Source organism: Cherax quadricarinatus, chromosome 2 (assembly GCF_038502225.1).
Source record: "Cherax quadricarinatus isolate ZL_2023a chromosome 2, ASM3850222v1, whole genome shotgun sequence".
Taxonomy (NCBI): Eukaryota; Metazoa; Arthropoda; class Malacostraca; order Decapoda; family Parastacidae; genus Cherax; species Cherax quadricarinatus.
Window position 1 is genome coordinate 53136333 of NC_091293.1, and position 27500 is coordinate 53163832.

General features: G+C 38.1%; 1 protein-coding gene across 1 annotated transcript in view; it reads left to right on the forward strand.

The window, feature by feature from the left end:
* LOC128684142 (ATP-dependent translocase ABCB1-like) overlaps positions 1-27500 on the forward strand; it is a 214921-nt gene that overhangs the window by 133129 nt on the left and 54292 nt on the right. Inside the window, exons 21-23 of the mRNA XM_070089690.1 lie at positions 4325-4460; positions 25307-25491; positions 25924-26164. Of these exons, the coding sequence (XP_069945791.1) occupies positions 4325-4460; positions 25307-25491; positions 25924-26164 (562 nt within the window). The remainder of the gene's footprint in view (positions 1-4324; positions 4461-25306; positions 25492-25923; positions 26165-27500) is intronic.

Below are 27500 nucleotides of genomic sequence, written 5' to 3' on the forward strand. Positions count from 1 at the left end.
ACAAAGCTGAAGGGGTAGAAGAGTTTCAGTGGGGAGAAACAAATTGAATTTTATGTCAAGGGTTTCTAATAAAGTTATAGCCAAGGAAGGAATAGCAATAATGTTGGAGGATCAGTTATGGCAGGAAAAGATGGAATATTACTGTATAAATTCAAGGATGTGAAAAGAGATTTAGAGTGAATGCTTATATACTTGGAGAAGAGAGAAGTGTAGAGGAGAGAGAGAGCGAGAGATATTTTAGGAGATGTTGAATGAGTGCGTGGAGAGTTTTGAACCAGGTGTGAGAGTAATTGTGATGGGGGACCTAAATTCTAAAGTGGGAAAAACTGCTGTGGAGGGAGTAATAGGTAAGTTTGGAGTGCCAAGGGTAAATGAAAAGAGATGACATTTAAATGAACTTTGTATAGAAAGAAGTTTGGTAATAAATAATACATATTTTAAGATAAAGAGGATAAATTATTATACAAGATATGGTATAGGGCTTAATGAAAATAGTTTGTTGGATTATGTATTGGTGGATGAAAGGTTGATGAGTAGACTTCAGGATGTGCATGTTTCTACATTATTATTTAGTTGTAACTGAAGTTATAATAAGAGGTAGATGGGGTAGAAGGAAAATGACGCCGGCGAGTAAGAGAGAGAGAGAGGTGAAAGTTTATAAACTCAGGGAGATGGAAGTTAGGGTGAGATATAAGCAACTACTGGGAGAAAGGTAGATTAGTGAGAGTATAGGTAGTGCAGGGGTTGAAGAAAGGTGGGATAGTTTAAAAAATGCAGTGTTAGAATGTGGGACAGAAGTTTGTGGATATAGGAGGGTGGGTGCAGGAGGAAAGAGGAGTGATTGGTGGAATGATGAGGTAAAGGGTGTGATAAGGGAGAAAATGTTCGCTTATGAAATGTTTTTACAAAGCAGAAGTGACATAAGAAAAGTGGAATATATGGAGAGAGTGGTGAGAGAGTGTAAAAGAAGAGCAAATGATAGAGTGGGTGAGGTGCATCAACAAATTTTGCTGAGAATAAGAAACAGTTTTGGAGTGAGATAAATAGGCTGAGAAATCCTAGGGAACAAATAGATTTGACAGTTAAAAACATAATAAGGGAGCCGCATATCCCATTCTTATAAACGTATGTTCCACCTCCCACAGACCTCCCCCGAAAGCATCACGTAACTGAAGGTCTCTAAGCAGGCCTCCCAAAACTGAGGAAAAATATCCCGCTCCTCTGGGTTCCACGTCTGCCCTCTTAACTACACAATTCCAATCCCCCCCCCACAATCGCCACCGACGGTAAAGTGCGTAGGTAGTACACGAGCTCCTCCCGCACAAAATCCATCTTCACTTTCACGTCACTTTCTGCTGGGGCATACACACACACAAACGCCACTCTCTCTCCCATCCACCATCCTTCCACACGTAATACTCTCCCCCTCCCCCCCTCTTTCCTGTGCAATACAAACGGGCTCGCCTCCCTGATCAACACACCCACTCCTTTTAAGCGCTCAGACGGCAACACATAAGCCTGATACCCAGGCACCTCTAATTCACGACCAAGCTTAAAATTGTGCTCCTGCACAAAAGCTACGTCAATCTTGTACCTATTCAAAAACATCCTGAAGCACTCACGTTTAACACCATCACACAGACCATTAATATTTATTGTTACACACCTGAGGCCGGCTTAAGGTTTCCCTCCCCGCCTCATGTCATGACTCTTCCCTTTCAAACCATTTCCCTGGGCTTTGCCTTTGCCACATACTCCACCCTCCTTCCCAACCATCCCCCCCCCTTCTGTTGTGGCCCTCTCGTAGAGTCACTCTGAGCACCATAACCCCATGTCTTTTTTCCTGGCCTTTGCGCCGGCGTCAGAACATCGTCCGAATCTGACGCTGCTGCCCTTTTCCTTGTAGCTCCTTCAGTTTCCATATCTGAGTCCTGGGAGCCAGCACAATGGACTTCCACCTCTACCACCCTTAATCCGCCTCCATGTCCTTCCATGGCACTCACACTGTCCATCACAGGTGCCACCTGATCCTCCCCCCTCCCGCACACACCTTCTGCCCTGATCCCAGGTTCCTGCTCACTGTGACTCTATACCTCCGTAGACTCTAACATAGCGAAGAGCTCTGTTCCACAAGGCACAGTACTCGCCCCCATCTTATTCCTTATCCTCATATCAGACATAAACAGAGATATACACCACAGCACCGTATCATCCTTTGCGGATGATACTAGGATCTGCATGAGGCTGTCATCTGCTGAGGACGCGGTTAACCTCCAAGAAGATATAAACAAAGTTTTCCAGTGGGCAACGGTAAACAATATGATGTTCAATGAGGACAAATTCCAACTACTCCGTTATGGAAAACTGGAGGAGATAATAACTAGAACAGAGTATACTACTGACTCCGGCCATACAATAGAGCGGAAAAATAATGTAAGGGACCTGGGAGTAGTAATGTCTGAGGATCTCACTTTCAAGGATCACAACAGTGCCACGATCGCACGTGCAAAGAAAATGATAGGATGGATAATGAGAACTTTCAAAGCGAGAGATGCCAAGCCCATGATGATCCTTTTCAAATCACTTGTTCTCTCTAGGCTGGAATACTGCTGTACATTAACATCTCCATACAAAGCAGGTGAAATCGCAGATCTAGAGAGTGTACAGAGATCCTTTACTGCACGTATAAGTTCTGTCAAGCACCTTAACTACTGGGAACGCTTGAAAGCATTTGACTTGTACTCGTTGGAACGCAGGAGGGAGAGATATATCATAATCTACACTTGGAAAATCTTGGAAGGAATGGTCCCAAATCTGCACACAGAAATCACTCCCTACGAAAGTAAAAGACTGGGCAGGCGATGCAAAATGCCGCCAATAAAAAGTAGGGGCGCCATTGGTACACTAAGAGAAAACACCATAAGTGTCCGGGGCCCAAAACTGTTCAACAGCCTCCCATCAAGCATTAGGGGAATTGCCAATAAGCCCCTGGCTGCCTTCAAGAGAGAGCTGAACAGATACCTAAAGTCAGTGCCGGATCAGCCGGGCTGTGGCTCGTACGTCGGACTGCGTGCGGCCAGCAGTAACAGCCTAGTTGATCAGGCCCTGATCCATCGGGAGGCCTGGTTGTGGACCGGGCCGCGGGGGCGTTGATCCCCGGAATAACCTCCAGGTAACCTCCAGGTAGCCTGTATCACCGTCTCCAACTCCTCCTCAATAGCTTTCACTTCTGCGCCCACCTGCACCTCTTCACTTGACAGCTGTACTGTTGATGGGCCAGGTGATTCATGGATCTCCACTTCTTCTGATTCCACAGGAGGAGCCATCACCTCTTCACTCCACAAGCGACCACGCCCTCCTCTTTGCCTCCGTTCTTCCTCAGGCATCGGTTTCTCATGGACAGGTGCTGCGCCCCTTGCCGGCCCAGTAGTCATATTCCGCTTGCCACAGTCTGCCGCCATATGGTCAAATTCGCCACACAGTCGGCATGTACGCCTCTGCCCAGCATACGCTACCATGACCTGGGTTCTAAACTCCTCGAGATATACATACGAGGGTATAGGATGCCTTAGCGTCATCTTGAGATTGAAAGAACCCTCAGGATAACCTGTGTAAGCTCCTTTTACCCATTTACCAGGTTGGGCCAGATGTACAGTGCCATAACGTTCGAAAACATTGCGTATATCCACTTCATCAGCCTCAAAAGGCACGTTTCGGAGCTTAACCCACGAATAATGTCGTGATACATCCGTCAACTTGACCCTCACTGCCGGTGTTACGTTAATGCTGACATCTTGATAACGATCCACCAACGCCTCGTATACTTGAGCAGTTAGCACCTTCACAAATATTCTATACACACCGTTCAGTGCCACTCCATACAAATCCTCGTCTCTGATGCCGTATGTCTCTCTCACAATTTTGGGCAATAACACATCAACTGACGTAGGCGTTGAAGCCCCACTAATGCCCACAGTATTCACCCTTCTGCGCACACCTGGCGCCATGTTGTTGACTGAGTAGCTCGTCTGGGAAAACAGTAGAGGGGTGCAAAGCACGACCGCACTCTACCTCATCCAAGCAGCGAATGTGACATGAGCGTCAATACATGGCACTAAAACTTGTAACAACTGTTACTTAATTGCCACATCAGCATATGCGTTCTTGAAATATTCCTGCCTAACACATAACTAATAACAATAGCATGAAGATGAATAAATAACAATACAAAGTCGAACACCTTCATTTTAGCTATTAATGACGATATTCGCAATGTAATATTAAGGTTACAATCATGAATATAATTTCTTTTAGCCTTACCTAGGTGCAACATAGGCATTTTGTTAAAAGCATTGAAGGCTGTTTCAAGAGCAAAAATGGTTTACCTCTGCAGTACATTCTTGCTCTCCATAAACTCATACGCAATGACAACATCATTATCACTAATTCAGACAAAGAAGGCAAGATAACGATTTTGAAAAAAATATACCAAAGTCCATGACCTATTAAATGACAATAACATATATGAGAAAGTGACCAAAAATCTCATCATCACTGTAAGTGTTAACTTTAAGAAAGAAGAACGAGCCATAGGAATTAAAACGAACAAAACAGTTCAAAACAACAAACCCAAGTATGCCTTACTTCTATGAGTTACCCAAGACCAACAAGCAGGGAATGCCATTAAGACTAATCATTTCCAATAGAGGATCAATTTCGTAGAAATTAGCTAAATGGTTAAATGATCTTCTATTTCCTTTACTCGGCAAAATTTCCATTCATACTTGATGCATTCAGAAGATTTCAATGAAAAAACTAGAACTATAAGCTTGCAGAATTAAAAATAAATCAAATCAGGATGTGGATTCCTTGTTCACCAGAGTGCCAGTCGATGATGTTTTGAATTTCCTCGCCACCAAATTACTTTCAATTCAAAAGGCGTTTCCACTTTCCACCCAGAAAAATCTTAGCACAGAGTGTTAGGATCTGCGTGAAACAATATCAGAGTCTGTGTGAAGCATAGTGTTAATGTTTGTGTGAAGCAGAGTGTTAATGTTTGTGTGAAGCAGAGTGTTAATGTTTGTGTGAAGCAGAGTGTTAATGTTTGTGTGAAGCAGAGTGTTAATGTTTGTGTGAAGCATAGTGTTAATGTTTGTGTGATGCAGAGTGTTAATGTTTGTGTGAAGCATAGTGTTAATGGTTGTGTGAAGCAGAGTGTTAATGTTTGTGTGAAGCAGAGTGTTAATGTTTGTGTGAAGCCTAGTGTTAATGTTTGTGTGAAGCATAGTGTTAATGTTTGTGTGAAGCATAGTGTTAATGTTTGTGTGAAGCAGAGTGTTAATGTTTGTGTGAAGCATAGTGTTAATGTTTGTGTGAAGCATAGTGTTAATGTTTGTGTGAAGCAGAGTGTTAATGTTTGTGTGAAGCATAGTGTTAATGTTTGTGTGAAGCAGAGTGTTAATGTTTGTGTGAAGCATAGTGTTAATGTTTGTGTGAAGCATAGTGTTAATGTTTGTGTGAAGCATAGTGTTAATGTTTGTGTGAAGCAGAGTGTTAATGTTTGTGTGAAGCAGAGTGTTAATGTTTGTGTGAAGCAGAGTGTTAATGTTTGTGTGAAGCATAGTGTTAATGTTTGTGTGAAGCAGAGTGTTAATGTTTGTGTGAAGCATAGTGTTAATGTTTGTGTGATGCAGAGTGTTAATGTTTGTGTGAAGCAGAGTGTTAATGTTTGTGTGAAGCATAGTGTTAATGTTTGTGTGAAGCAGAGTGTTAATGTTTGTGTGATGCAGAGTGTTAATGTTTGTGTGATGCAGAGTGTTAATGTTTGTGTGAAGCATAGTGTTAATGTTTGTGTGATGCAGAGTGTTAATGTTTGTGTGAAGCAGAGTGTTAATGTTTGTGTGATGCAGAGTGTTAATGTTTGTGTGAAGCAGAGTGTTAATGTTTGTGTGAAGCATAGTGTTAATGTTTGTGTGATGCAGAGTGTTAATGTTTGTGTGAAGCATAGTGTTAATGTTTGTGTGAAGCAGAGTGTTAATGTTTGTGTGAAGCAGAGTGTTAATGTTTGTGTGAAGCATAGTGTTAATGTTTGTGTGAAGCATAGTGTTAATGTTTGTGTGAAGCATAGTGTTAATGTTTGTGTGAAGCATAGTGTTAATGTTTGTGTGAAGCAGAGTGTTAATGTTTGTGTGAAGCATAGTGTTAATGTTTGTGTGAAGCAGAGTGTTAATGTTTGTGTGAAGCATAGTGTTAATGTTTGTGTGAAGCATAGTGTTAATGTTTGTGTGAAGCATAGTGTTAATGTTTGTGTGAAGCAGAGTGTTAATGTTTGTGTGAAGCAGAGTGTTAATGTTTGTGTGAAGCAGAGTGTTAATGTTTGTGTGAAGCATAGTGTTAATGTTTGTGTGAAGCAGAGTGTTAATGTTTGTGTGAAGCATAGTGTTAATGTTTGTGTGATGCAGAGTGTTAATGTTTGTGTGAAGCATAGTGTTAATGTTTGTGTGAAGCATAGTGTTAATGTTTGTGTGATGCAGAGTGTTAATGTTTGTGTGATGCAGTGGTGTTAATGTTAATGTTTGTGTGAAGCATGGTGTTAATCTTTGTGTGAAGCAGAGTGTTAATGTTTGTGTGAAGCATGCAGAGTGTTAATGTTTGTGTGAAGCATAGTGTTAATGTTGTGTTGTTAATGTTTGTGTGATGCAGAGTGTTAATGTTTGTGTGCAGCAGAGTGTTAATGTTTGTGTGAAGCATAGTGTTAATGTTTGTGTGAAGCATAGTGTTAATGTTTGTGTGAAGCATAGTGTTAATGTTTGTGTGATGCAGAGTGTTAATGTTTGTGTGAAGCAGAGTGTTAATGTTTGTGTGAAGCAGAGTGTTAATGTTTGTGTGAAGCATAGTGTTAATGTTTGTGTGATGCAGAGTGTTAATGTTTGTGTGAAGCATAGTGTTAATGTTTGTGTGAAGCAGAGTGTTAATGTTTGTGTGAAGCAGAGTGTTAATGTTTGTGTGAAGCATAGTGTTAATGTTTGTGTGAAGCAGAGTGTTAATGTTTGTGTGAAGCATAGTGTTAATGTTTGTGTGAAGCAGAGTGTTAATGTGTGTGTGAAGTGTGTTAATGTTAGTGAGAAGCAGAGTGTTAATGTTTGTGTGAAGCAGAGTGTTAATGTTTGTGTGAAGCAGAGTGTTAATGTTTGTGTGAAGCAGAGTGTTAATGTTTGTGTGAAGCATAGTGTTAATGTTTGTGTGAAGCATAGTGTTAATGTTTGTGTGATGCAGAGTGTTAATGTTTGTGTGAAGCAGAGTGTTAATGTTTGTGTGATGCAGAGTGTTAATGTTTGTGTGAAGCAGAGTGTTAATGTTTGTGTGATGCAGAATGTTAATGTTTGCGTGATGCAGAGTGTTAATGTTTGTGTGAAGCAGAGTGTTAATGTTTGTGTGAAGCAGAGTGTTAATGTTTGTGTGATGCAGAGTGTTAATGTTTGTGTGAAGCATAGTGTTAATGTTTGTGTGAAGCAGAGTGTTAATGTTTGTGTGAAGCATAGTGTTAATGTTTGTGTGAAGCATAGTGTTAATGTTTGTGTGAAGCATAGTGTTAATGTTTGTGTGAAGCAGAGTGTTAATGTTTGTGTGAAGCATAGTGTTAATGTTTGTGTGAAGCATAGTGTTAATGTTTGTGTGAAGCATAGTGTTAATGTTTGTGTGAAGCAGAGTGTTAATGTTTGTGTGAAGCAGAGTGTTAATGTTTGTGTGAAGCAGAGTGTTAATGTTTGTGTGAAGCAGAGTGTTAATGTTTGTGTGAAGCAGAGTGTTAATGTTTGTGTGAAGCATAGTGTTAATGTTTGTGTGAAGCAGAGTGTTAATGTTTGTGTGAAGCAGAGTGTTAATGTTTGTGTGAAGCATAGTGTTAATGTTTGTGTGAAGCAGAGTGTTAATGTTTGTGTGAAGCAGAGTGTTAATGTTTGTGTGAAGCAGAGTGTTAATGTTTGTGTGAAGCAGAGTGTTAATGTTTGTGTGAAGCAGAGTGTTAATGTTTGTGTGAAGCATAGTGTTAATGTTTGTGTGAAGCATAGTGTTAATGTTTGTGTGAAGCAGAGTGTTAATGTTTGTGTGAAGCAGAGTGTTAATGTTTGTGTGAAGCAGAGTGTTAATGTTTGTGTGAAGCAGAGTGTTAATGTTTGTGTGAAGCATAGTGTTAATGTTTGTGTGAAGCATAGTGTTAATGTTTGTGTGAAGCAGAGTGTTAATGTTTGTGTGAAGCATAGTGTTAATGTTTGTGTGAAGCAGAGTGTTAATGTTTGTGTGATGCAGAGTGTTAATGTTTGTGTGAAGCAGAGTGTTAATGTTTGTGTGAAGCATAGTGTTAATGTTTGTGTGAAGCGGAGTGATGTTTGTGTGCAGAGTGTTAATGTTTGTGTGAAGCAGAGTGTTAATGTTTGTTTGTGTGATGCAGAGTGTTAATGTTTGTGTGAAGCAGAGTGTTAATGTTTGTGTGATGCAGAGTGTTAATGTTTGTGTGAAGCAGAGTGTTAATGTTTGTGTGATGCAGAGTGTTAATGTTTGTGTGATGCAGAGTGTTAATGTTTGTGTGAAGCATAGTGTTAATGTTTGTGTGAAGCAGAGTGTTAATGTTTGTGTGAAGCATAGTGTTAATGTTTGTGTGAAGCAGAGTGTTAATGTTTGTGTGAAGCAGAGTGTTAATGTTTGTGTGAAGCAGAGTGTTAATGTTTGTGTGAAGCAGAGTGTTAATGTTTGTGTGAAGCATGGTGTTAATGTTTGTGTGAAGCAGAGTGTTAATGTTTGTGTGAAGCATAGTGTTAATGTTTGTGTGAAGCATAGTGTTAATGTTTGTGTGATGCAGAGTGTTAATGTTTGTGTGAAGCATAGTGTTAATGTTTGTGTGAAGCATAGTGTTAATGTTTGTGTGAAGCATAGTGTTAATGTTTGTGTGATGCAGAGTGTTAATGTTTGTGTGAAGCATAGTGTTAATGTTTGTGTGAAGCATAGTGTTAATGTTTGTGTGAAGCATAGTGTTAATGTTTGTGTGAAGCAGAGTGTTAATGTTTGTGTGAAGCATAGTGTTAATGTTTGTGTGAAGCAGAGTGTTAATGTTTGTGTGATGCAGAGTGTTAATGTTTGTGTGAAGCAGAGTGTTAATGTTTGTGTGAAGCAGAGTGTTAATGTTTGTGTGAAGCAGAGTGTTAATGTTTGTGTGATGCAGAGTGTTAATGTTTGTGTGAAGCAGAGTGTTAATGTTTGTGTGAAGCATAGTGTTAATGTTTGTGTGAAGCAGAGTGTTAATGTTTGTGTGAAGCAGAGTGTTAATGTTTGTGTGATGCAGAGTGTTAATGTTTGTGTGAAGCATAGTGTTAATGTTTGTGTGATGCAGAGTGTTAATGTTTGTGTGAAGCATAGTGTTAATGTTTGTGTGAAGCATAGTGTTAATGTTTGTGTGAAGCATAGTGTTAATGTTTGTGTGAAGCAGAGTGTTAATGTTTGTGTGAAGCATAGTGTTAATGTTTGTGTGATGCATAGTGTTAATGTTTGTGTGAAGCATAGTGTTAATGTTTGTGTGAAGCAGAGTGTTAATGTTTGTGTGAAGCATAGTGTTAATGTTTGTGTGAAGCAGAGTGTTAATGTTTGTGTAGTGTTAAGGTTTGTGTGAAGCAGAGTGTTAATGTTTGTGTGAAGCATAGTGTTAATGTTTGTGTGAAGCAGAGTGTTAATGTTTGTGTGAAGCATAGTGTTAATGTTTGTGTGAAGCAGAGTGTTAATGTTTGTGTGAAGCATAGTGTTAATGTTTGTGTGAAGCAGAGTGTTAATGTTTGTGTGAAGCAGAGTGTTAATGTTTGTGTGAAGCAGAGTGTTAATGTTTGTGTGAAGCATAGTGTTAATGTTTGTGTGAAGCATAGTGTTAATGTTTGTGTGAAGCATAGTGTTAATGTTTGTGTGAAGCATAGTGTTAATGTTTGTGTGATGCATAGTGTTAATGTTTGTGTGAAGCATAGTGTTAATGTTTGTGTGAAGCAGAGAGTTAATGTTTGTGTGAAGCAGAGTGTTAATGTTTGTGTGAAGCATAGTGTTAATGTTTGTGTGAAGCATAGTGTTAATGTTTGTGTGAAGCATAGTGTTAATGTTTGTGTGAAGCACAGTGTTAATGTTTGTGTGAAGCAGAGTGTTAATGTTTGTGTGATGCATAGTGTTATGTTTTTGTGAAGCATAGTGTTAATGTTTGTGTGAAGCAGAGTGTTAATTTTTGTGTGAAGCATAGTGTTAATGTTTGTGTGAAGCAGAGTGTTAATGTTTGTGTGAAGCAGAGTGTTAATGTTTGTGTGAAGCAGAGTGTTAATGTTTGTGTGAAGCATAGTGTTAATGTTTGTGTGAAGCATAGTGTTAATGTTTGTGTGAAGCATAGTGTTAATGTTTGTGTGATGCAGAGTGTTAATGTTTGTGTGAAGCATAGTGTTAATGTTTGTGTGAAGCATAGTGTTAATGTTTGTGTGAAGCAGAGTGTTAATGTTTGTGTGAAGCAGAGTGTTAATGTTTGTGTGAAGCATAGTGTTAATGTTTGTGTGAAGCAGAGTGTTAATGTTTGTGTGAAGCAGAGTGTTAATGTTTGTGTGAAGCATAGTGTTAATGTTTGTGTGATGCAGAGTGTTAATGTTTGTGTGAAGCGGAGTGTTAATGTTTGTGTGAAGCAGAGTGTTAACGTTTGTGTGAAGCATAGTGTTAATGTTTGTGTGAAGCAGTGTGTTAATGTTTGTGTGAAGCATAGTGTTAATGTTTGTGTGAAGCAGAGTGTTAATGTTTGTGTGAAGCAGAGTGTTAATGTTTGTGTGAAGCATAGTGTTAATGTTTGTGTGATGCAGAGTGTTAATGTTTGTGTGAAGCGGAGTGTTAATGTTTGTGTGAAGCAGAGTGTTAATGTTTGTGTGAAGCATAGTGATAATGTTTGTGTGAAGCAGAGTGTTAATGTTTGTGTGATGCAGAGTGTTAATGTTTGTGTGAAGCATAGTGTTAATGTTTGTGTGAAGCATAGTGTTAATGTTTGTGTGAAGCATAGTGTTAATGTTTGTGTGATGCAGAGTGTTAATGTTTGTGTGAAGCAGAGTGTTAATGTTTGTGTGAAGCAGAGTGTTAATGTTTGTGTGAAGCAGAGTGTTAATGTTTGTGTGAAGCATAGTGTTAATGTTTGTGTGAAGCATAGTGTTAATGTTTGTGTGAAGCATAGTGTTAATGTTTGTGTGAAGCATAGTGTTAATGTTTGTGTGAAGCAGAGTGTTAATGTTTGTGTGAAGCATAGTGTTAATGTTTGTGTGAAGCAGAGTGTTAATGTTTGTGTGAAGCATAGTGTTAATGTTTGTGTGATGCAGAGTGTTAATGTTTGTGTGAAGCATAGTGTTAATGTTTGTGTGAAGCATAGTGTTAATGTTTGTGTGAAGCAGAGTGTTAATGTTTGTGTGAAGCAGAGTGTTAATGTTTGTGTGATGCAGAGTGTTAATGTTTGTGTGAAGCATAGTGTTAATGTTTGTGTGAAGCAGAGTGTTAATGTTTGTGTGAAGCATAGTGTTAATGTTTGTGTGAAGCAGAGTGTTAATGTTTGTGTGAAGCATAGTGTTAATGTTTGTGTGAAGCAGAGTGTTAATGTTTGTGTGAAGCATAGTGTTAATGTTTGTGTGAAGCATAGTGTTAATGTTTGTGTGAAGCAGAGTGTTAATGTTTGTGTGAAGCAGAGTGTTAATGTTTGTGTGAAGCATAGTGTTAATGTTTGTGTGAAGCATAGTGTTAATGTTTGTGTGAAGCATAGTGTTAATGTTTGTGTGAAGCATAGTGTTAATGTTTGTGTGAAGCAGAGTGTTAATGTTTGTGTGAAGCATAGTGTTAATGTTTGTGTGAAGCATAGTGTTAATGTTTGTGTGAAGCAGAGTGTTAATGTTTGTGTGATGCAGAGTGTTAATGTTTGTGTGAAGCAGAGTGTTAATGTTTGTGTGAAGCATAGTGTTAATGTTTGTGTGAAGCAGAGTGTTAATGTTTGTGTGAAGCAGAGTGTTAATGTTTGTGTGAAGCATAGTGTTAATGTTTGTGTGAAGCAGAGTGTTAATGTTTGTGTGAAGCATAGTGTTAATGTTTGTGTGAAGCAGAGTGTTAATGTTTGTGTGAAGCATAGTGTTAATGTTTGTGTGAAGCATAGTGTTAATGTTTGTGTGAAGCAGAGTGTTAATGTTTGTGTGAAGCAGAGTGTTAATGTTTGTGTGAAGCAGAGTGTTAATGTTTGTGTGAAGCATAGTGTTAATGTTTGTGTGAAGCAGAGTGTTAATGTTTGTGTGAAGCATAGTGTTAATGTTTGTGTGAAGCATAGTGTTAATGTTTGTGTGAAGCATAGTGTTAATGTTTGTGTGAAGCATAGTGTTAATGTTTGTGTGAAGCAGAGTGTTAATGTTTGTGTGAAGCATAGTGTTAATGTTTGTGTGAAGCATAGTGTTAATGTTTGTGTGAAGCATAGTGTTAATGTTTGTGTGAAGCAGAGTGTTAATGTTTGTGTGAAGCATAGTGTTAATGTTTGTGTGAAGCATAGTGTTAATGTTTGTGTGAAGCATAGTGTTAATGTTTGTGTGAAGCAGAGTGTTAATGTTTGTGTGAAGCAGAGTGTTAATGTTTGTGTGAAGCATAGTGTTAATGTTTGTGTGAAGCATAGTGTTAATGTTTGTGTGAAGCATAGTGTTAATGTTTGTGTGAAGCAGAGTGTTAATGTTTGTGTGAAGCATAGTGTTAATGTTTGTGTGAAGCATAGTGTTAATGTTTGTGTGAAGCATAGTGTTAATGTTTGTGTGAAGCATAGTGTTAATGTTTGTGTGAAGCATAGTGTTAATGTTTGTGTGAAGCATAGTGTTAATGTTTGTGTGAAGCATAGTGTTAATGTTTGTGTGAAGCATAGTGTTAATGTTTGTGTGAAGCATAGTGTTAATGTTTGTGTGAAGCAGAGTGTTAATGTTTGTGTGAAGCAGAGTGTTAATGTTTGTGTGAAGCATAGTGTTAATGTTTGTGTGAAGCATAGTGTTAATGTTTGTGTGAAGCATAGTGTTAATGTTTGTGTGAAGCATAGTGTTAATGTTTGTGTGAAGCAGAGTGTTAATGTTTGTGTGAAGCAGAGTGTTAATGTTTGTGTGAAGTAGTGTTATGTTTGTGTGAAGCATAGTGTTAATGTTTGTGTGAAGCAGAGTGTTAATGTTTGTGTGAAGCATAGTGTTAATGTTTGTGTGAAGCAGAGTGTTAATGTTTGTGTGAAGCAGAGTGTTAATGTTTGTGTGAAGCATAGTGTTAATGTTTGTGTGAAGCATAGTGTTAATGTTTGTGTGAAGCAGAGTGTTAATGTTTGTGTGAAGCATAGTGTTAATGTTTGTGTGAAGCAGAGTGTTAATGTTTGTGTGAAGCATAGTGTTAATGTTTGTGTGAAGCAGAGTGTTAATGTTTGTGTGAGCAGAGAGTTAATGTTTGTGTGAAGCAGAGTGTTAATGTTTGTGTGAAGCATAGTGTTAATGTTTGTGTGAAGCATAGTGTTAATGTTTGTGTGAAGCATAGTGTTAATGTTTGTGTGAAGCAGAGTGTTAATGTTTGTGTGAAGCAGAGTGTTAATGTTTGTGTGAAGCATAGTGTTAATGTTTGTGTGAAGCAGAGTGTTAATGTTTGTGTGAAGCAGAGTGTTAATGTTTGTGTGAAGCATAGTGTTAATGTTTGTGTGAAGCATAGTGTTAATGTTTGTGTGAAGCAGAGTGTTAATGTTTGTGTGAAGCAGAGTGTTAATGTTTGTGTGAAGCATAGTGTTAATGTTTGTGTGAAGCATAGTGTTAATGTTTGTGTGAAGCATAGTGTTAATGTTTGTGTGATGCAGAGTGTTAATGTTTGTGTGAAGCAGAGTGTTAATGTTTGTGTGAAGCAGAGTGTTAATGTTTGTGTGAAGCAGAGTGTTAATGTTTGTGTGAAGCAGAGTGTTAATGTTTGTGTGAAGCATAGTGTTAATGTTTGTGTGAAGCATAGTGTTAATGTTTGTGTGAAGCAGAGTGTTAATGTTTGTGTGATGCAGAGTGTTAATGTTTGTGTGAAGCAGAGTGTTAATGTTTGTGTGAAGCATAGTGTTAATGTTTGTGTGAAGCAGAGTGTTAATGTTTGTGTGAAGCATAGTGTTAATGTTTGTGTGAAGCAGTGTGTTAATGTTTGTGTGAAGCAGAGTGTTAATGTTTGTGTGAAGCATAGTGTTAATGTTTGTGTGAAGCATAGTGTTAATGTTTGTGTGAAGCATAGTGTTAATGTTTGTGTGAAGCAGAGTGTTAATGTTTGTGTGAAGCAGAGTGTTAATGTTTGTGTGATGCAGAGTGTTAATGTTTGTGTGAAGCAGAGTGTTAATGTTTGTGTGAAGCAGAGTGTTAATGTTTGTGTGAAGCAGAGTGTTAATGTTTGTGTGAAGCATAGTGTTAATGTTTGTGTGAAGCATAGTGTTAATGTTTGTGTGATGCATAGTGTTAATGTTTGTGTGAAGAAGAGTGTTAATGTTTGTGTGAAGCAGAGTGTTAATGTTTGTGTGAAGCAGAGTGTTAATGTTTGTGTGAAGCAGAGTGTTAATGTTTGTGTGAAGCAGAGTGTTAATGTTTGTGTGAAGCATAGTGTTAATGTTTGTGTGAAGCATAGTGTTAATGTTTGTGTGAAGCAGAGTGTTAATGTTTGTGTGAAGCATAGTGTTAATGTTTGTGTGAAGCAGAGTGTTAATGTTTGTGTGAAGCATAGTGTTAATGTTTGTGTGAAGCAGAGTGTTAATGTTTGTGTGAAGCATAGTGTTAATGTTTGTGTGAAGCAGAGTGTTAATTTTTGTGTGAAGCAGAGTGTTAATGTTTGTGTGAAGCATAGTGTTAATGTTTGTGTGAAGCAGAGTGTTAATGTTTGTGTGAAGCAGAGTGTTAATGTTTGTGTGAAGCATAGTGTTAATGTTTGTGTGAAGCAGAGTGTTAATGTTTGTGTGAAGCAGAGTGTTAATGTTTGTGTGAAGCAGAGTGTTAATGTTTGTGTGAAGCAGAGTGTTAATGTTTTGTGTAGTGTTAAAGCAGAGTGTTAATGTTTTGTGTGATGTTTGTGTGAAGCAGAGTGTTAATGTTTGTGTGAAGCAGAGTGTTAATGTTTGTGTGAAGCAGAGTGTTAATGTTTGTGTGAAGCATAGTGTTAATGTTTGTGTGAAGCATAGTGTTAATGTTTGTGTGAAGCAGAGTGTTAATGTTTGTGTGAAGCATAGTGTTAATGTTTGTGTGAAGCAGAGTGTTAATGTTTGTGTGAAGCATAGTGTTAATGTTTGTGTGAAGCATAGTGTTAATGTTTGTGTGAAGCAGAGTGTTAATGTTTGTGTGAAGCAGAGTGTTAATGTTTGTGTGAAGCATAGTGTTAATGTTTGTGTGAAGCATAGTGTTAATGTTTGTGTGAAGCATAGTGTTAATGTTTGTGTGAAGCAGAGTGTTAATGTTTGTGTGAAGCATAGTGTTAATGTTTGTGTGAAGCAGAGTGTTAATGTTTGTGTGAAGCAGAGTGTTAATGTTTGTGTGAAGCATAGTGTTAATGTTTGTGTGAAGCATAGTGTTAATGTTTGTGTGAAGCAGAGTGTTAATGTTTGTGTGAAGCAGAGTGTTAATGTTTGTGTGAAGCATAGTGTTAATGTTTGTGTGAAGCATAGTGTTAATGTTTGTGTGAAGCATAGTGTTAATGTTTGTGTGAAGCAGAGTGTTAATGTTTGTGTGAAGCGGAGTGTTAATGTTTGTGTGAAGCATAGTGTTAATGTTTGTGTGAAGCAGAGTGTTAATGTTTGTGTGAAGCATAGTGTTAATGTTTGTGTGAAGCAGAGTGTTAATGTTTGTGTGAAGCATAGTGTTAATGTTTGTGTGAAGCATAGTGTTAATGTTTGTGTGAAGCAGAGTGTTAATGTTTGTGTGAAGCAGAGTGTTAATGTTTGTGTGAAGCATAGTGTTAATGTTTGTGTGAAGCAGAGTGTTAATGTTTGTGTGAAGCAGAGTGTTAATGTTTGTGTGAAGCATAGTGTTAATGTTTGTGTGAAGCAGAGTGTTAATGTTTGTGTGAAGCAGAGTGTTAATGTTTGTGTGAAGCATAGTGTTAATGTTTGTGTGAAGCATAGTGTTAATGTTTGTGTGAAGCATAGTGTTAATGTTTGTGTGAAGCATAGTGTTAATGTTTGTGTGAAGCAGAGTGTTAATGTTTGTGTGAAGCAGAGTGTTAATGTTTGTGTGAAGCATAGTGTTAATGTTTGTGTGAAGCAGAGTGTTAATGTTTGTGTGAAGCATAGTGTTAATGTTTGTGTGAAGCAGAGTGTTAATGTTTGTGTGAAGCAGAGTGTTAATGTTTGTGTGAAGCAGAGTGTTAATGTTTGTGTGAAGCATAGTGTTAATGTTTGTGTGAAGCATAGTGTTAATGTTTGTGTGAAGCAGAGTGTTAATGTTTGTGTGAAGCAGAGTGTTAATGTTTGTGTGAAGCAGAGTGTTAATGTTTGTGTGAAGCAGAGTGTTAAGGGTTGTGTGTAGTGTTAATGTTTGTGTGAAGCAGAGTGTTAATGTTTGTGTGAAGCAGAGTGTTAATGTTTGTGTGAAGCATGTTTGTGTGAAGCAGAGTGTTAATGTTTGTGTGATGCAGAGTGTTAATGTTTGACTGTAGCTGAGTGTTAATGTTTGTGTGAAGCAGAGTGTTAATGTTTGTGTGAAGCATAGTGTTAATGTTTGTGTGAAGCATAGTGTTAATGTTTGTGTGAAGCAGAGTGTTAATGTTTGTGTGAAGCGGAGTGTTAATGTTTGTGTGAAGCATAGTGTTAATGTTTGTGTGAAGCAGAGTGTTAATGTTTGTGTGATGCAGAATGTTAATGTTTGCGTGATGCAGAGTGTTAATGTTTGTGTGAAGCAGAGTGTTAATGTTTGTGTGAAGCAGAGTGTTAATGTTTGTGTGATGCAGAGTGTTAATGTTTGTGTGAAGCAGAGTGTTAATGTTTGTGTGATGCAGAGTGTTAATGTTTGTGTGAAGCATAGTGTTAATGTTTGTGTGAAGCAGAGTGTTAATGTTTGTGTGAAGCATAGTGTTAATGTTTGTGTGAAGCATAGTGTTAATGTTTGTGTGAAGCAGAGTGTTAATGTTTGTGTGAAGCAGAGTGTTAATGTTTGTGTGAAGCAGAGTGTTAATGTTTGTGTGAAGCATAGTGTTAATGTTTGTGTGAAGCAGAGTGTTAATGTTTGTGTGAAGCATAGTGTTAATGTTTGTGTGAAGCATAGTGTTAATGTTTGTGTGAAGCAGAGTGTTAATGTTTGTGTGAAGCATAGTGTTAATGTTTGTGTGAAGCATAGTGTTAATGTTTGTGTGAAGCATAGTGTTAATGTTTGTGTGAAGCAGAGTGTTAATGTTTGTGTGAAGCATAGTGTTAATGTTTGTGTGAAGCAGAGTGTTAATGTTTGTGTGAAGCATAGTGTTAATGTTTGTGTGAAGCATAGTGTTAATGTTTGTGTGAAGCATAGTGTTAATGTTTGTGTGAAGCATAGTGTTAATGTTTGTGTGAAGCAGAGTGTTAATGTTTGTGTGAAGCATAGTGTTAATGTTTGTGTGAAGCATAGTGTTAATGTTTGTGTGAAGCAGAGTGTTAATGTTTGTGTGAAGCAGAGTGTTAATGTTTGTGTGAAGCAGAGTGTTAATGTTTGTGTGAAGCAGAGTGTTAATGTTTGTGTGAAGCAGAGTGTTAATGTTTGTGTGAAGCAGAGTGTTAATGTTTGTGTGATGCAGAGTGTTAATGTTTGTGTGAAGCAGAGTGTTAATGTTTGTGTGAAGCATAGTGTTAATGTTTGTGTGATGCAGAGTGTTAATGTTTGTGTGAAGCATAGTGTTAATGTTTGTGTGAAGCAGAGTGTTAATGTTTGTGTGAAGCAGAGTGTTAATGTTTGTGTGAAGCATAGTGTTAATGTTTGTGTGAAGCAGAGTGTTAATGTTTGTGTGAAGCAGAGTGTTAATGTTTGTGTGAAGCATAGTGTTAATGTTTGTGTGAAGCAGAGTGTTAATGTTTGTGTGAAGCAGAGTGTTAATGTTTGTGTGAAGCAGAGTGTTAATGTTTGTGTGAAGCAGAGTGTTAATGTTTGTGTGAAGCAGAGTGTTAATGTTTGTGTGAAGCAGAGTGTTAATGTTTGTGTGAAGCAGAGTGTTAATGTTTGTGTGAAGCAGAGTGTTAATGTTTGTGTGAAGCATAGTGTTAATGTTTGTGTGATGCATAGTGTTAATGTTTGTGTGATGCATAGTGTTAATGTTTGTGTGAAGCATAGTGTTAATGTTTGTGTGAAGCATAGTGTTAATGTTTGTGTGAAGCAGAGTGTTAATGTTTGTGTGAAGCAGAGTGTTAATGTTTGTGTGAAGCAGAGTGTTAATGTTTGTGTGAAGCAGAGTGTTAATGTTTGTGTGAAGCAGAGTGTTAATGTTTGTGTGAAGCATAGTGTTAATGTTTGTGTGAAGCAGAGTGTTAATGTTTGTGTGAAGCATAGTGTTAATGTTTGTGTGAAGCATAGTGTTAATGTTTGTGTGAAGCATAGTGTTAATGTTTGTGTGAAGCATAGTGTTAATGTTTGTGTGAAGCAGAGTGTTAATGTTTGTGTGATGCAGAGTGTTAATGTTTGTGTGATGCAGAGTGTTAATGTTTGTGTGAAGCAGAGTGTTAATGTTTGTGTGAAGCAGAGTGTTAATGTTTGTGTGAAGCATAGTGTTAATGTTTGTGTGAAGCATAGTGTTAATGTTTGTGTGAAGCAGAGTGTTAATGTTTGTGTGAAGCATAGTGTTAATGTTTGTGTGAAGCAGAGTGTTAATGTTTGTGTGAAGCATAGTGTTAATGTTTGTGTGAAGCATAGTGTTAATGTTTGTGTGAAGCATAGTGTTAATGTTTGTGTGAGCAGAGTGTTAATGTTTGTGTGAAGCATAGTGTTAATGTTTGTGTGAAGCAGAGTGTTAATGTTTGTGTGAAGCATAGTGTTAATGTTTGTGTAGTGTTAATGTTTGTGTGATGCATAGTGTTAATGTTTGTGTGAAGCAGAGTGTTAATGTTTGTGTGAAGCAGAGTGTTAATGTTTGTGTGAAGCAGAGTGTTAATGTTTGTGTGAAGCATAGTGTTAATGTTTGTGTGAAGCATAGTGTTAATGTTTGTGTGAAGCAGAGTGTTAATGTTTGTGTGAAGCAGAGTGTTAATGTTTGTGTGATGCAGAGTGTTAATGTTTGTGTGAAGCAGAGTGTTAATGTTTGTGTGAAGCAGAGTGTTAATGTTTGTGTGAAGCAGAGTGTTAATGTTTGTGTGAAGCATGGTGTTAATGTTTGTGTGAAGCAGAGTGTTAATGTTTGTGTGATGCAGAGTGTTAATGTTTGTGTGAAGCAGAGTGTTAATGTTTGTGTGAAGCAGAGTGTTAATGTTTGTGTGAAGCAGAGTGTTAATGTTTGTGTGAAGCAGAGTGTTAATGTTTGTGTGTAGCAGTGTTAAGTGTTAATGTTTGTGTGAAGCAGAGTGTTAATGTTTGTGTGAAGCAGAGTGTTAATGTTTGTGTGAAGCAGAGTGTTAATGTTTGTGTGATGCAGAGTGTTAATGTTTGTGTGAAGCAGAGTGTTAATGTTTGTGTGATGCAGAGTGTTAATGTTTGTGTGAAGCAGAGTGTTAATGTTTGTGTGAAGCAGAGTGTTAATGTTTGTGTGAAGCAGAGTGTTAATGTTTGTGTGAAGCATAGTGTTAATGTTTGTGTGAAGCAGAGTGTTAATGTTTGTGTGAAGCATAGTGTTAATGTTTGTGTGAAGCAGAGTGTTAATGTTTGTGTGAAGCATAGTGTTAATGTTTGTGTGATGCAGAGTGTTAATGTTTGTGTGAAGCAGAGTGTTAATGTTTGTGTGAAGCATAGTGTTAATGTTTGTGTGAAGCATAGTGTTAATGTTTGTGTGAAGCAGAGTGTTAATGTTTGTGTGAAGCATAGTGTTAATGTTTGTGTGAAGCATAGTGTTAATGTTTGTGTGAAGCAGAGTGTTAATGTTTGTGTGAAGCATAGTGTTAATGTTTGTGTGAAGCAGAGTGTTAATGTTTGTGTGATGCAGAGTGTTAATGTTTGTGTGAAGCAGAGTGTTAATGTTTGTGTGAAGCAGAGTGTTAATGTTTGTGTGAAGCAGAGTGTTAATGTTTGTGTGAAGCAGAGTGTTAATGTTTGTGTGAAGCATAGTGTTAATGTTTGTGTGAAGCAGAGTGTTAATGTTTGTGTGAAGCATAGTGTTAATGTTTGTGTGAAGCATAGTGTTAATGTTTGTGTGAAGCATAGTGTTAATGTTTGTGTGATGCAGAGTGTTAATGTTTGTGTGAAGCAGAGTGTTAATGTTTGTGTGAAGCAGAGTGTTAATGTTTGTGTGAAGCATAGTGTTAATGTTTGTGTGAAGCAGAGTGTTAATGTTTGTGTGTGTGATGTTTGTGTGATGCAGAGTGTTAATGTTTGTGTGAAGCAGAGTGTTAATGTTTGTGTGATGCAGAGTGTTAATGTTTGTGTGAAGCATAGTGTTAATGTTTGTGTGAAGCAGAGTGTTAATGTTTGTGTGAAGCAGAGTGTTAATGTTTGTGTGAAGCAGAGTGTTAATGTTTGTGTGAAGCATAGTGTTAATGTTTGTGTGAAGCATAGTGTTAATGTTTGTGTGAAGCATAGTGTTAATGTTTGTGTGAAGCATAGTGTTAATGTTTGTGTGAAGCATAGTGTTAATGTTTGTGTGAAGCAGAGTGTTAATGTTTGTGTGAAGCAGAGTGTTAATGTTTGTGTGATGCAGAGTGTTAATGTTTGTGTGAAGCAGAGTGTTAATGTTTGTGTGAAGCATAGTGTTAATGTTTGTGTGAAGCATAGTGTTAATGTTTGTGTGAAGCATAGTGTTAATGTTTGTGTGAAGCATAGTGTTAATGTTTGTGTGAAGCATAGTGTTAATGTTTGTGTGAAGCAGAGTGTTAATGTTTGTGTGAAGCAGAGTGTTAATGTTTGTGTGAAGCAGAGTGTTAATGTTTGTGTGAAGCATAGTGTTAATGTTTGTGTGAAGCATAGTGTTAATGTTTGTGTGAAGCAGAGTGTTAATGTTTGTGTGAAGCAGAGTGTTAATGTTTGTGTGAAGCATAGTGTTAATGTTTGTGTGAAGCATAGTGTTAATGTTTGTGTGAAGCAGAGTGTTAATGTTTGTGTGAAGCAGAGTGTTAATGTTTGTGTGAAGCAGAGTGTTAATGTTTGTGTGAAGCATAGTGTTAATGTTTGTGTGAAGCAGAGTGTTAATGTTTGTGTGAAGCATGTTTGTGTGAGTGTTAATGTTTGTGTGAAGCATAGTGTTAATGTTTGTGTGAAGCATAGTGTTAATGTTTGTGTGATGCAGAGTGTTAATGTTTGTGTGATGCAGAGTGTTAATGTTTGTGTGAAGCATAGTGTTAATGTTTGTGTGAAGCATAGTGTTAATGTTTGTGTGATGCAGAGTGTTAATGTTTGTGTGATGCAGAGTGTTAATGTTTGTGTGAAGCAGAGTGTTAATGTTTGTGTGAAGCAGAGTGTTAATGTTTGTGTGAAGCAGAGTGTTAATGTTTGTGTGAAGCAGAGTGTTAATGTTTGTGTGATGCAGAGTGTTAATGTTTGTGTGAAGCAGAGTGTTAATGTTTGTGTGAAGCAGAGTGTTAATGTTTGTGTGAAGCATAGTGTTAATGTTTGTGTGAAGCATAGTGTTAATGTTTGTGTGAAGCAGAGTGTTAATGTTTGTGTGAAGCAGAGTGTTAATGTTTGTGTGAAGCAGAGTGTTAATGTTTGTGTGATGCAGAGTGTTAATGTTTGTGTGATGCAGAGTGTTAATGTTTGTGTGAAGCATAGTGTTAATGTTTGTGTGAAGCAGAGTGTTAATGTTTGTGTGAAGCATAGTGTTAATGTTTGTGTGAAGCATAGTGTTAATGTTTGTGTGAGTGTTAATGTTTGTGTGAAGCAGAGTGTTAATGTTTGTGTGAAGCAGAGTGTTAATGTTTGTGTAGTGTTAATGTTTGTGTGAAGCATAGTGTTAATGTTTGTGTGAAGCATAGTGTTAATGTTTGTGTGAAGCAGAGTGTTAATGTTTGTGTGAAGCAGAGTGTTAATGTTTGTGTGAAGCATAGTGTTAATGTTTGTGTGATGCAGAGTGTTAATGTTTGTGTGCAGTGTGTGAATGTTTGGGTGATGCAGAGTGTTAATGTTTGTGTGAAGCATAGTGTTAATGTTTGTGTGAAGCAGAGTGTTAATGTTTGTGTGAAGCAGAGTGTTAATGTTTGTGTGAAGCAGAGTGTTAATGTTTGTGTGATGCAGAGTGTTAATGTTTGTGTGAAGCATAGTGTTAATGTTTGTGTGAAGCATAGTGTTAATGTTTGTGTGAAGCAGAGTGTTAATGTTTGTGTGAAGCATAGTGTTAATGTTTGTGTGAAGCAGAGTGTTAATGTTTGTGTGAAGCAGAGTGTTAATGTTTGTGTGAAGCAGAGTGTTAATGTTTGTGTGAAGCAGAGTGTTAATGTTTGTGTGAAGCAGAGTGTTAATGTTTGTGTGAAGCAGAGTGTTAATGTTTGTGTGAAGGAGAGTGTTAATGTTTGTGTGAAGCAGAGTGTTAATGTTTGTGTGAAGCATAGTGTTAATGTTTGTGTGAAGCAGAGTGTTAATGTTTGTGTGAAGCATAGTGTTAATGTTTGTGTGAAGCATAGTGTTAATGTTTGTGTGAAGCATAGTGTTAATGTTTGTGTGAAGCAGAGTGTTAATGTTTGTGTGATGCAGAGTGTTAATGTTTGTGTGAAGCAGAGTGTTAATGTTTGTGTGAAGCAGAGTGTTAATGTTTGTGTGAAGCAGAGTGTTAATGTTTGTGTGATGCAGAGTGTTAATGTTTGTGTGAAGCAGAGTGTTAATGTTTGTGTGAAGCAGAGTGTTAATGTTTGTGTGAAGCATAGTGTTAATGTTTGTGTGAAGCAGTGTGTTAATGTTTGTGTGAAGCAGAGTGTTAATGTTTGTGTGAAGCATAGTGTTAATGTTTGTGTGAAGCAGAGTGTTAATGTTTGTTTGAAGCAGAGTGTTAATGTTTGTGTGATGCAGAGTGTTAATGTTTGTGTGAAGCATAGTGTTAATGTTTGTGTTAATGTTTGCGTGATGCAGAGTGTTAATGTTTGTGTGAAGCAGAGTGTTAATGTTTGTGTGAAGCAGAGTGTTAATGTTTGTGTGATGCAGAGTGTTAATGTTTGTGTGAAGCAGAGTGTTAATGTTTGTGTGAAGCAGAGTGTTAATGTTTGTGTGAAGCATAGTGTTAATGTTTGTGTGAAGCAGAGTGTTAATGTTTGTGTGAAGCAGAGTGTTAATGTTTGTGTGAAGCATAGTGTTAATGTTTGTGTGAAGCAGAGTGTTAATGTTTGTGTGAAGCAGAGTGTTAATGTTTGTGTGATGCAGAGTGTTAATGTTTGTGTGAAGCAGAGTGTTAATGTTTGTGTGAAGCAGAGTGTTAATGTTTGTGTGAAGCATAGTGTTAATGTTTGTGTGAAGCATAGTGTTAATGTTTGTGTGATGCAGAGTGTTAATGTTTGTGTGAAGCAGAGTGTTAATGTTTGTGTGAAGCATAGTGTTAATGTTTGTGTGAAGCATAGTGTTAATGTTTGTGTGAAGCATAGTGTTAATGTTTGTGTGAAGCATAGTGTTAATGTTTGTGTGAAGCATAGTGTTAATGTTTGTGTGAAGCATAGTGTTAATGTTTGTGTGAAGCAGAGTGTTAATGTTTGTGTGAAGCATAGTGTTAATGTTTGTGTGAAGCAGAGTGTTAATGTTTGTGTGAAGCATAGTGTTAATGTTTGTGTGAAGCATAGTGTTAATGTTTGTGTGAAGCATAGTGTTAATGTTTGTGTGAAGCAGAGTGTTAATGTTTGTGTGAAGCATAGTGTTAATGTTTGTGTGAAGCAGAGTGTTAATGTTTGTGTGAAGCATAGTGTTAATGTTTGTGTGAAGCAGAGTGTTAATGTTTGTGTGAAGCAGAGTGTTAATGTTTGTGTGATGCAGAGTGTTAATGTTTGTGTGAAGCAGAGTGTTAATGTTTGTGTGAAGCATAGTGTTAATGTTTGTGTGATGCAGAGTGTTAATGTTTGTGTGAAGCAGAGTGTTAATGTTTGTGTGAAGCATAGTGTTAATGTTTGTGTGAAGCATAGTGTTAATGTTTGTGTGATGCAGAGTGTTAATGTTTGTGTGAAGCAGAGTGTTAATGTTTGTGTGAAGCATAGTGTTAATGTTTGTGTGAAGCATAGTGTTAATGTTTGTGTGATGCAGAGTGTTAATGTTTGTGTGAAGCATAGTGTTAATGTTTGTGTGAAGCATAGTGTTAATGTTTGTGTGAAGCATAGTGTTAATGTTTGTGTGAAGCAGAGTGTTAATGTTTGTGTGAAGCAGAGTGTTAATGTTTGTGTGAAGCATAGTGTTAATGTTTGTGTGATGCAGAGTGTTAATGTTTGTGTGAAGCATAGTGTTAATGTTTGTGTGAAGCAGAGTGTTAATGTTTGTGTGAAGCAGAGTGTTAATGTTTGTGTGAAGCATAGTGTTAATGTTTGTGTGATGCAGAGTGTTAATGTTTGTGTGATGCAGAGTGTTAATGTTTGTGTGAAGCATAGTGTTAATGTTTGTGTGAAGCAGAGTGTTAATGTTTGTGTGAAGCAGAGTGTTAATGTTTGTGTGAAGCATAGTGTTAAATTTTGTGTGATGCATAGTGTTAATGTTTGTGTGAAGCATAGTGTTAATGTTTGTGTGAAGCAGAGTGTTAATGTTTGTGTGAAGCATAGTGTTAATGTTTGTGTGATGCATAGTGTTAATGTTTGTGTGAAGCATAGTGTTAATGTTTGTGTGAAGCAGAGTGTTAATGTTTGTGTGAAGCAGAGTGTTAATGTTTGTGTGAAGCATAGTGTTAATGTTTGTGTGATGCATAGTGTTAATGTTTGTGTGATGCATAGTGTTAATGTTTGTGTGAAGCAGAGTGTTAATGTTTGTGTGAAGCAGAGTGCCAGTGTCTGTGTGCTGGACAAGCCTAAAGAGAAATCAAGTATGACGGGAAGGAGGTCTAGAAACCTTCAGTCTACTGTAAAAGGTCCATTTGCATATGTGATCTACCTTTGACCTGTTTAGCCATACTGTTCACCAGTCTATTCCATCCCTGATCTGTCTAATTGGCCTCATTACCTATCTAACCTTATGACCCATTATCGACCTACAACCTCTAGTAATATACACATATTCAGCGTATCGACCATATCAACTGCCCTTATCTATCAATCTGTTACCTATTTGGGAGTTAGCAATCAGAGGCGATCACCAATATCCGGACGAGTGGCGTCGCTACACCAAAGAGGAGCACTTTGTATCGTTGCTCTCAGGGTCTCAATGGTGTCACTGCAAGATCTCCAGGGAAATCTCTAAATCAGAGGTATTTTTTCCCATGTCCTCCTGTCCTCTCTTTCTCTCTCTCTCTCTCTCTCTTTGTAGAGTTTGACAAGTTAAGGATCCTGGTTTATTGGTAAGCTATTTGCAAGTTCAGGATTCTTTATTGACAAGCTAAGAGCTGTTACCTACAGCATCAGCTCATTTGAAAGCATTTTTTATTGTTATGAGACATACAGTGAGAGAACAGGATGAAGCTGGGGCCATCTGTGAGCCAGCATTTTCATTTTGATCAGCTGACGTTATACGTTGGCCTTCATTATCATAACCTGCGAATGTATTGTTCCCATACTCAGAGTCATCCTGGGTATATATGATCTCAGATGGAGTGATGTTCTGGAGAAGGGGTACAGCCAGAGTGAAGTTGATGCTTTCTGCCGTCTTGTGGCATAAAAAGCTTGTTTCACGCTGTCCTCAGAAGTGGATCCAAGTGTGGTACTTTGACAATATTGGCCTTGTACATAACAGTACGGCAACCCACATCCCTCCTGTGCTGAAAGGCTCTGCTGAAATGATGATCTGTCAAGATGGGCCCAGGCAGAGAAATGCAGACGTCTTTACTCCTGGTCTCCACTCAAGGTGTGCGACGTACTTTGTGTCTCGTACCAAGAATCTTGCAACCCCTAGTGTCAAGCAGATGCAAGATACGGCGAAGTGCTGTAAGCTTCCTGGCTGCCTTGTTTGCTAGATTTACAACATGGTTCTTCATGGTTAGTTTGGAGTCAAATTTCACCCCAAGGATATCAACTTCTCCAGTGCCAACACCCTCATTCATCCTTACTACTGCACCAGCATTACCATCATGGTGCCTAGAGACTGATCATCATTTGCGTTTTCTCAGGTGCAAATGTTACTTATCCCATCTATTTCCCCAAGATGGTATAGCTCTTAGCTAGTGATTGATGTAGCAGAGCAGCTGGCATTTCTTCTCTTGGATAAGTGAATGTCAGTGTACAGTCATCTGCATATGCATGTGATTCTGGGATGAGATGAAAGGTCGTTAAATCAGAGCAATTCCATAACAATGGTGCGCTTCCTTGTGAACACTTGCCCCAATAGGATGTCTTGCTGATTCCGTTCCGTGAACTAGCAGAATCTACCATGGTAATCACTTAGGAGACACAGCGTAGAGGCCTGCAATTCCCAGTGTGATGTTTGCTAAGAGGCCCTGGTGCACACCCGGTCGAAAGCACCAGCAATGTCAGTGCTACCACACAGCTATTTTTGGATTCATCCAGTGACTGGGTGCCACTTAGTGGAGGTTTAACAACAGATCAGCAGCAAGTGAAAAACCTTTCCTGAAGCCATATTGACGATCACAAAGTAGTGAGTGGTAGTCAAAAACTCTGTCATTTGTCTTGAGATTATTGTCTCAAGGATCTACCAGTGAATGACAGGAGTGACACTGGTCTGTAGTTGCTGATTTCTGCTCTGCTCTTCTTTTTGTGAACCAGGGACTACATTTGCCTCTTTCCCACAGAGAGGGGCCATTTTACACACTGTACTAGGCAGTGCTGAAAGATGCGAGTTAGAGGGTGCTGCTAGCTGGTCTGCATCTTCTCCAGCAATCTTGAGCTCAACTTGTCTGGGCCCACAGCCTTTTCTTGGTCAAGTGATTTAAGAAGGAGAAATGCACCTCCTCCTGCCTTATTGTCACCACTGACAGTTTTGACACAGTTCTTGCAGCTAGCCAAGGGAGGTCCATTGCTGGATCAGCAACACTTTAGTAGCAAAGTGTTGTTCAGCAAGAAGGTCTGCCTTCTTTTGACTACTAGTAGAAGTGGTCCCATCCTGTCGATTTAAGTGGAATGAGTTCATCAGGCAGATAACCTTGTCTGTCCTTGACAGGGACCACCAGGTTTTGGAGCCTACCCTACCTGATGCTAGCTCTCTCTCTCTCTCTCTCTCTCTTCTCTTCTCTCCTCTCTCTCTCTCTCTCTCTCTCTCTCTCCTCTCTCTCTCTCTCTTCCTCTCTCTCTCTCTCTCTCTCTCTCT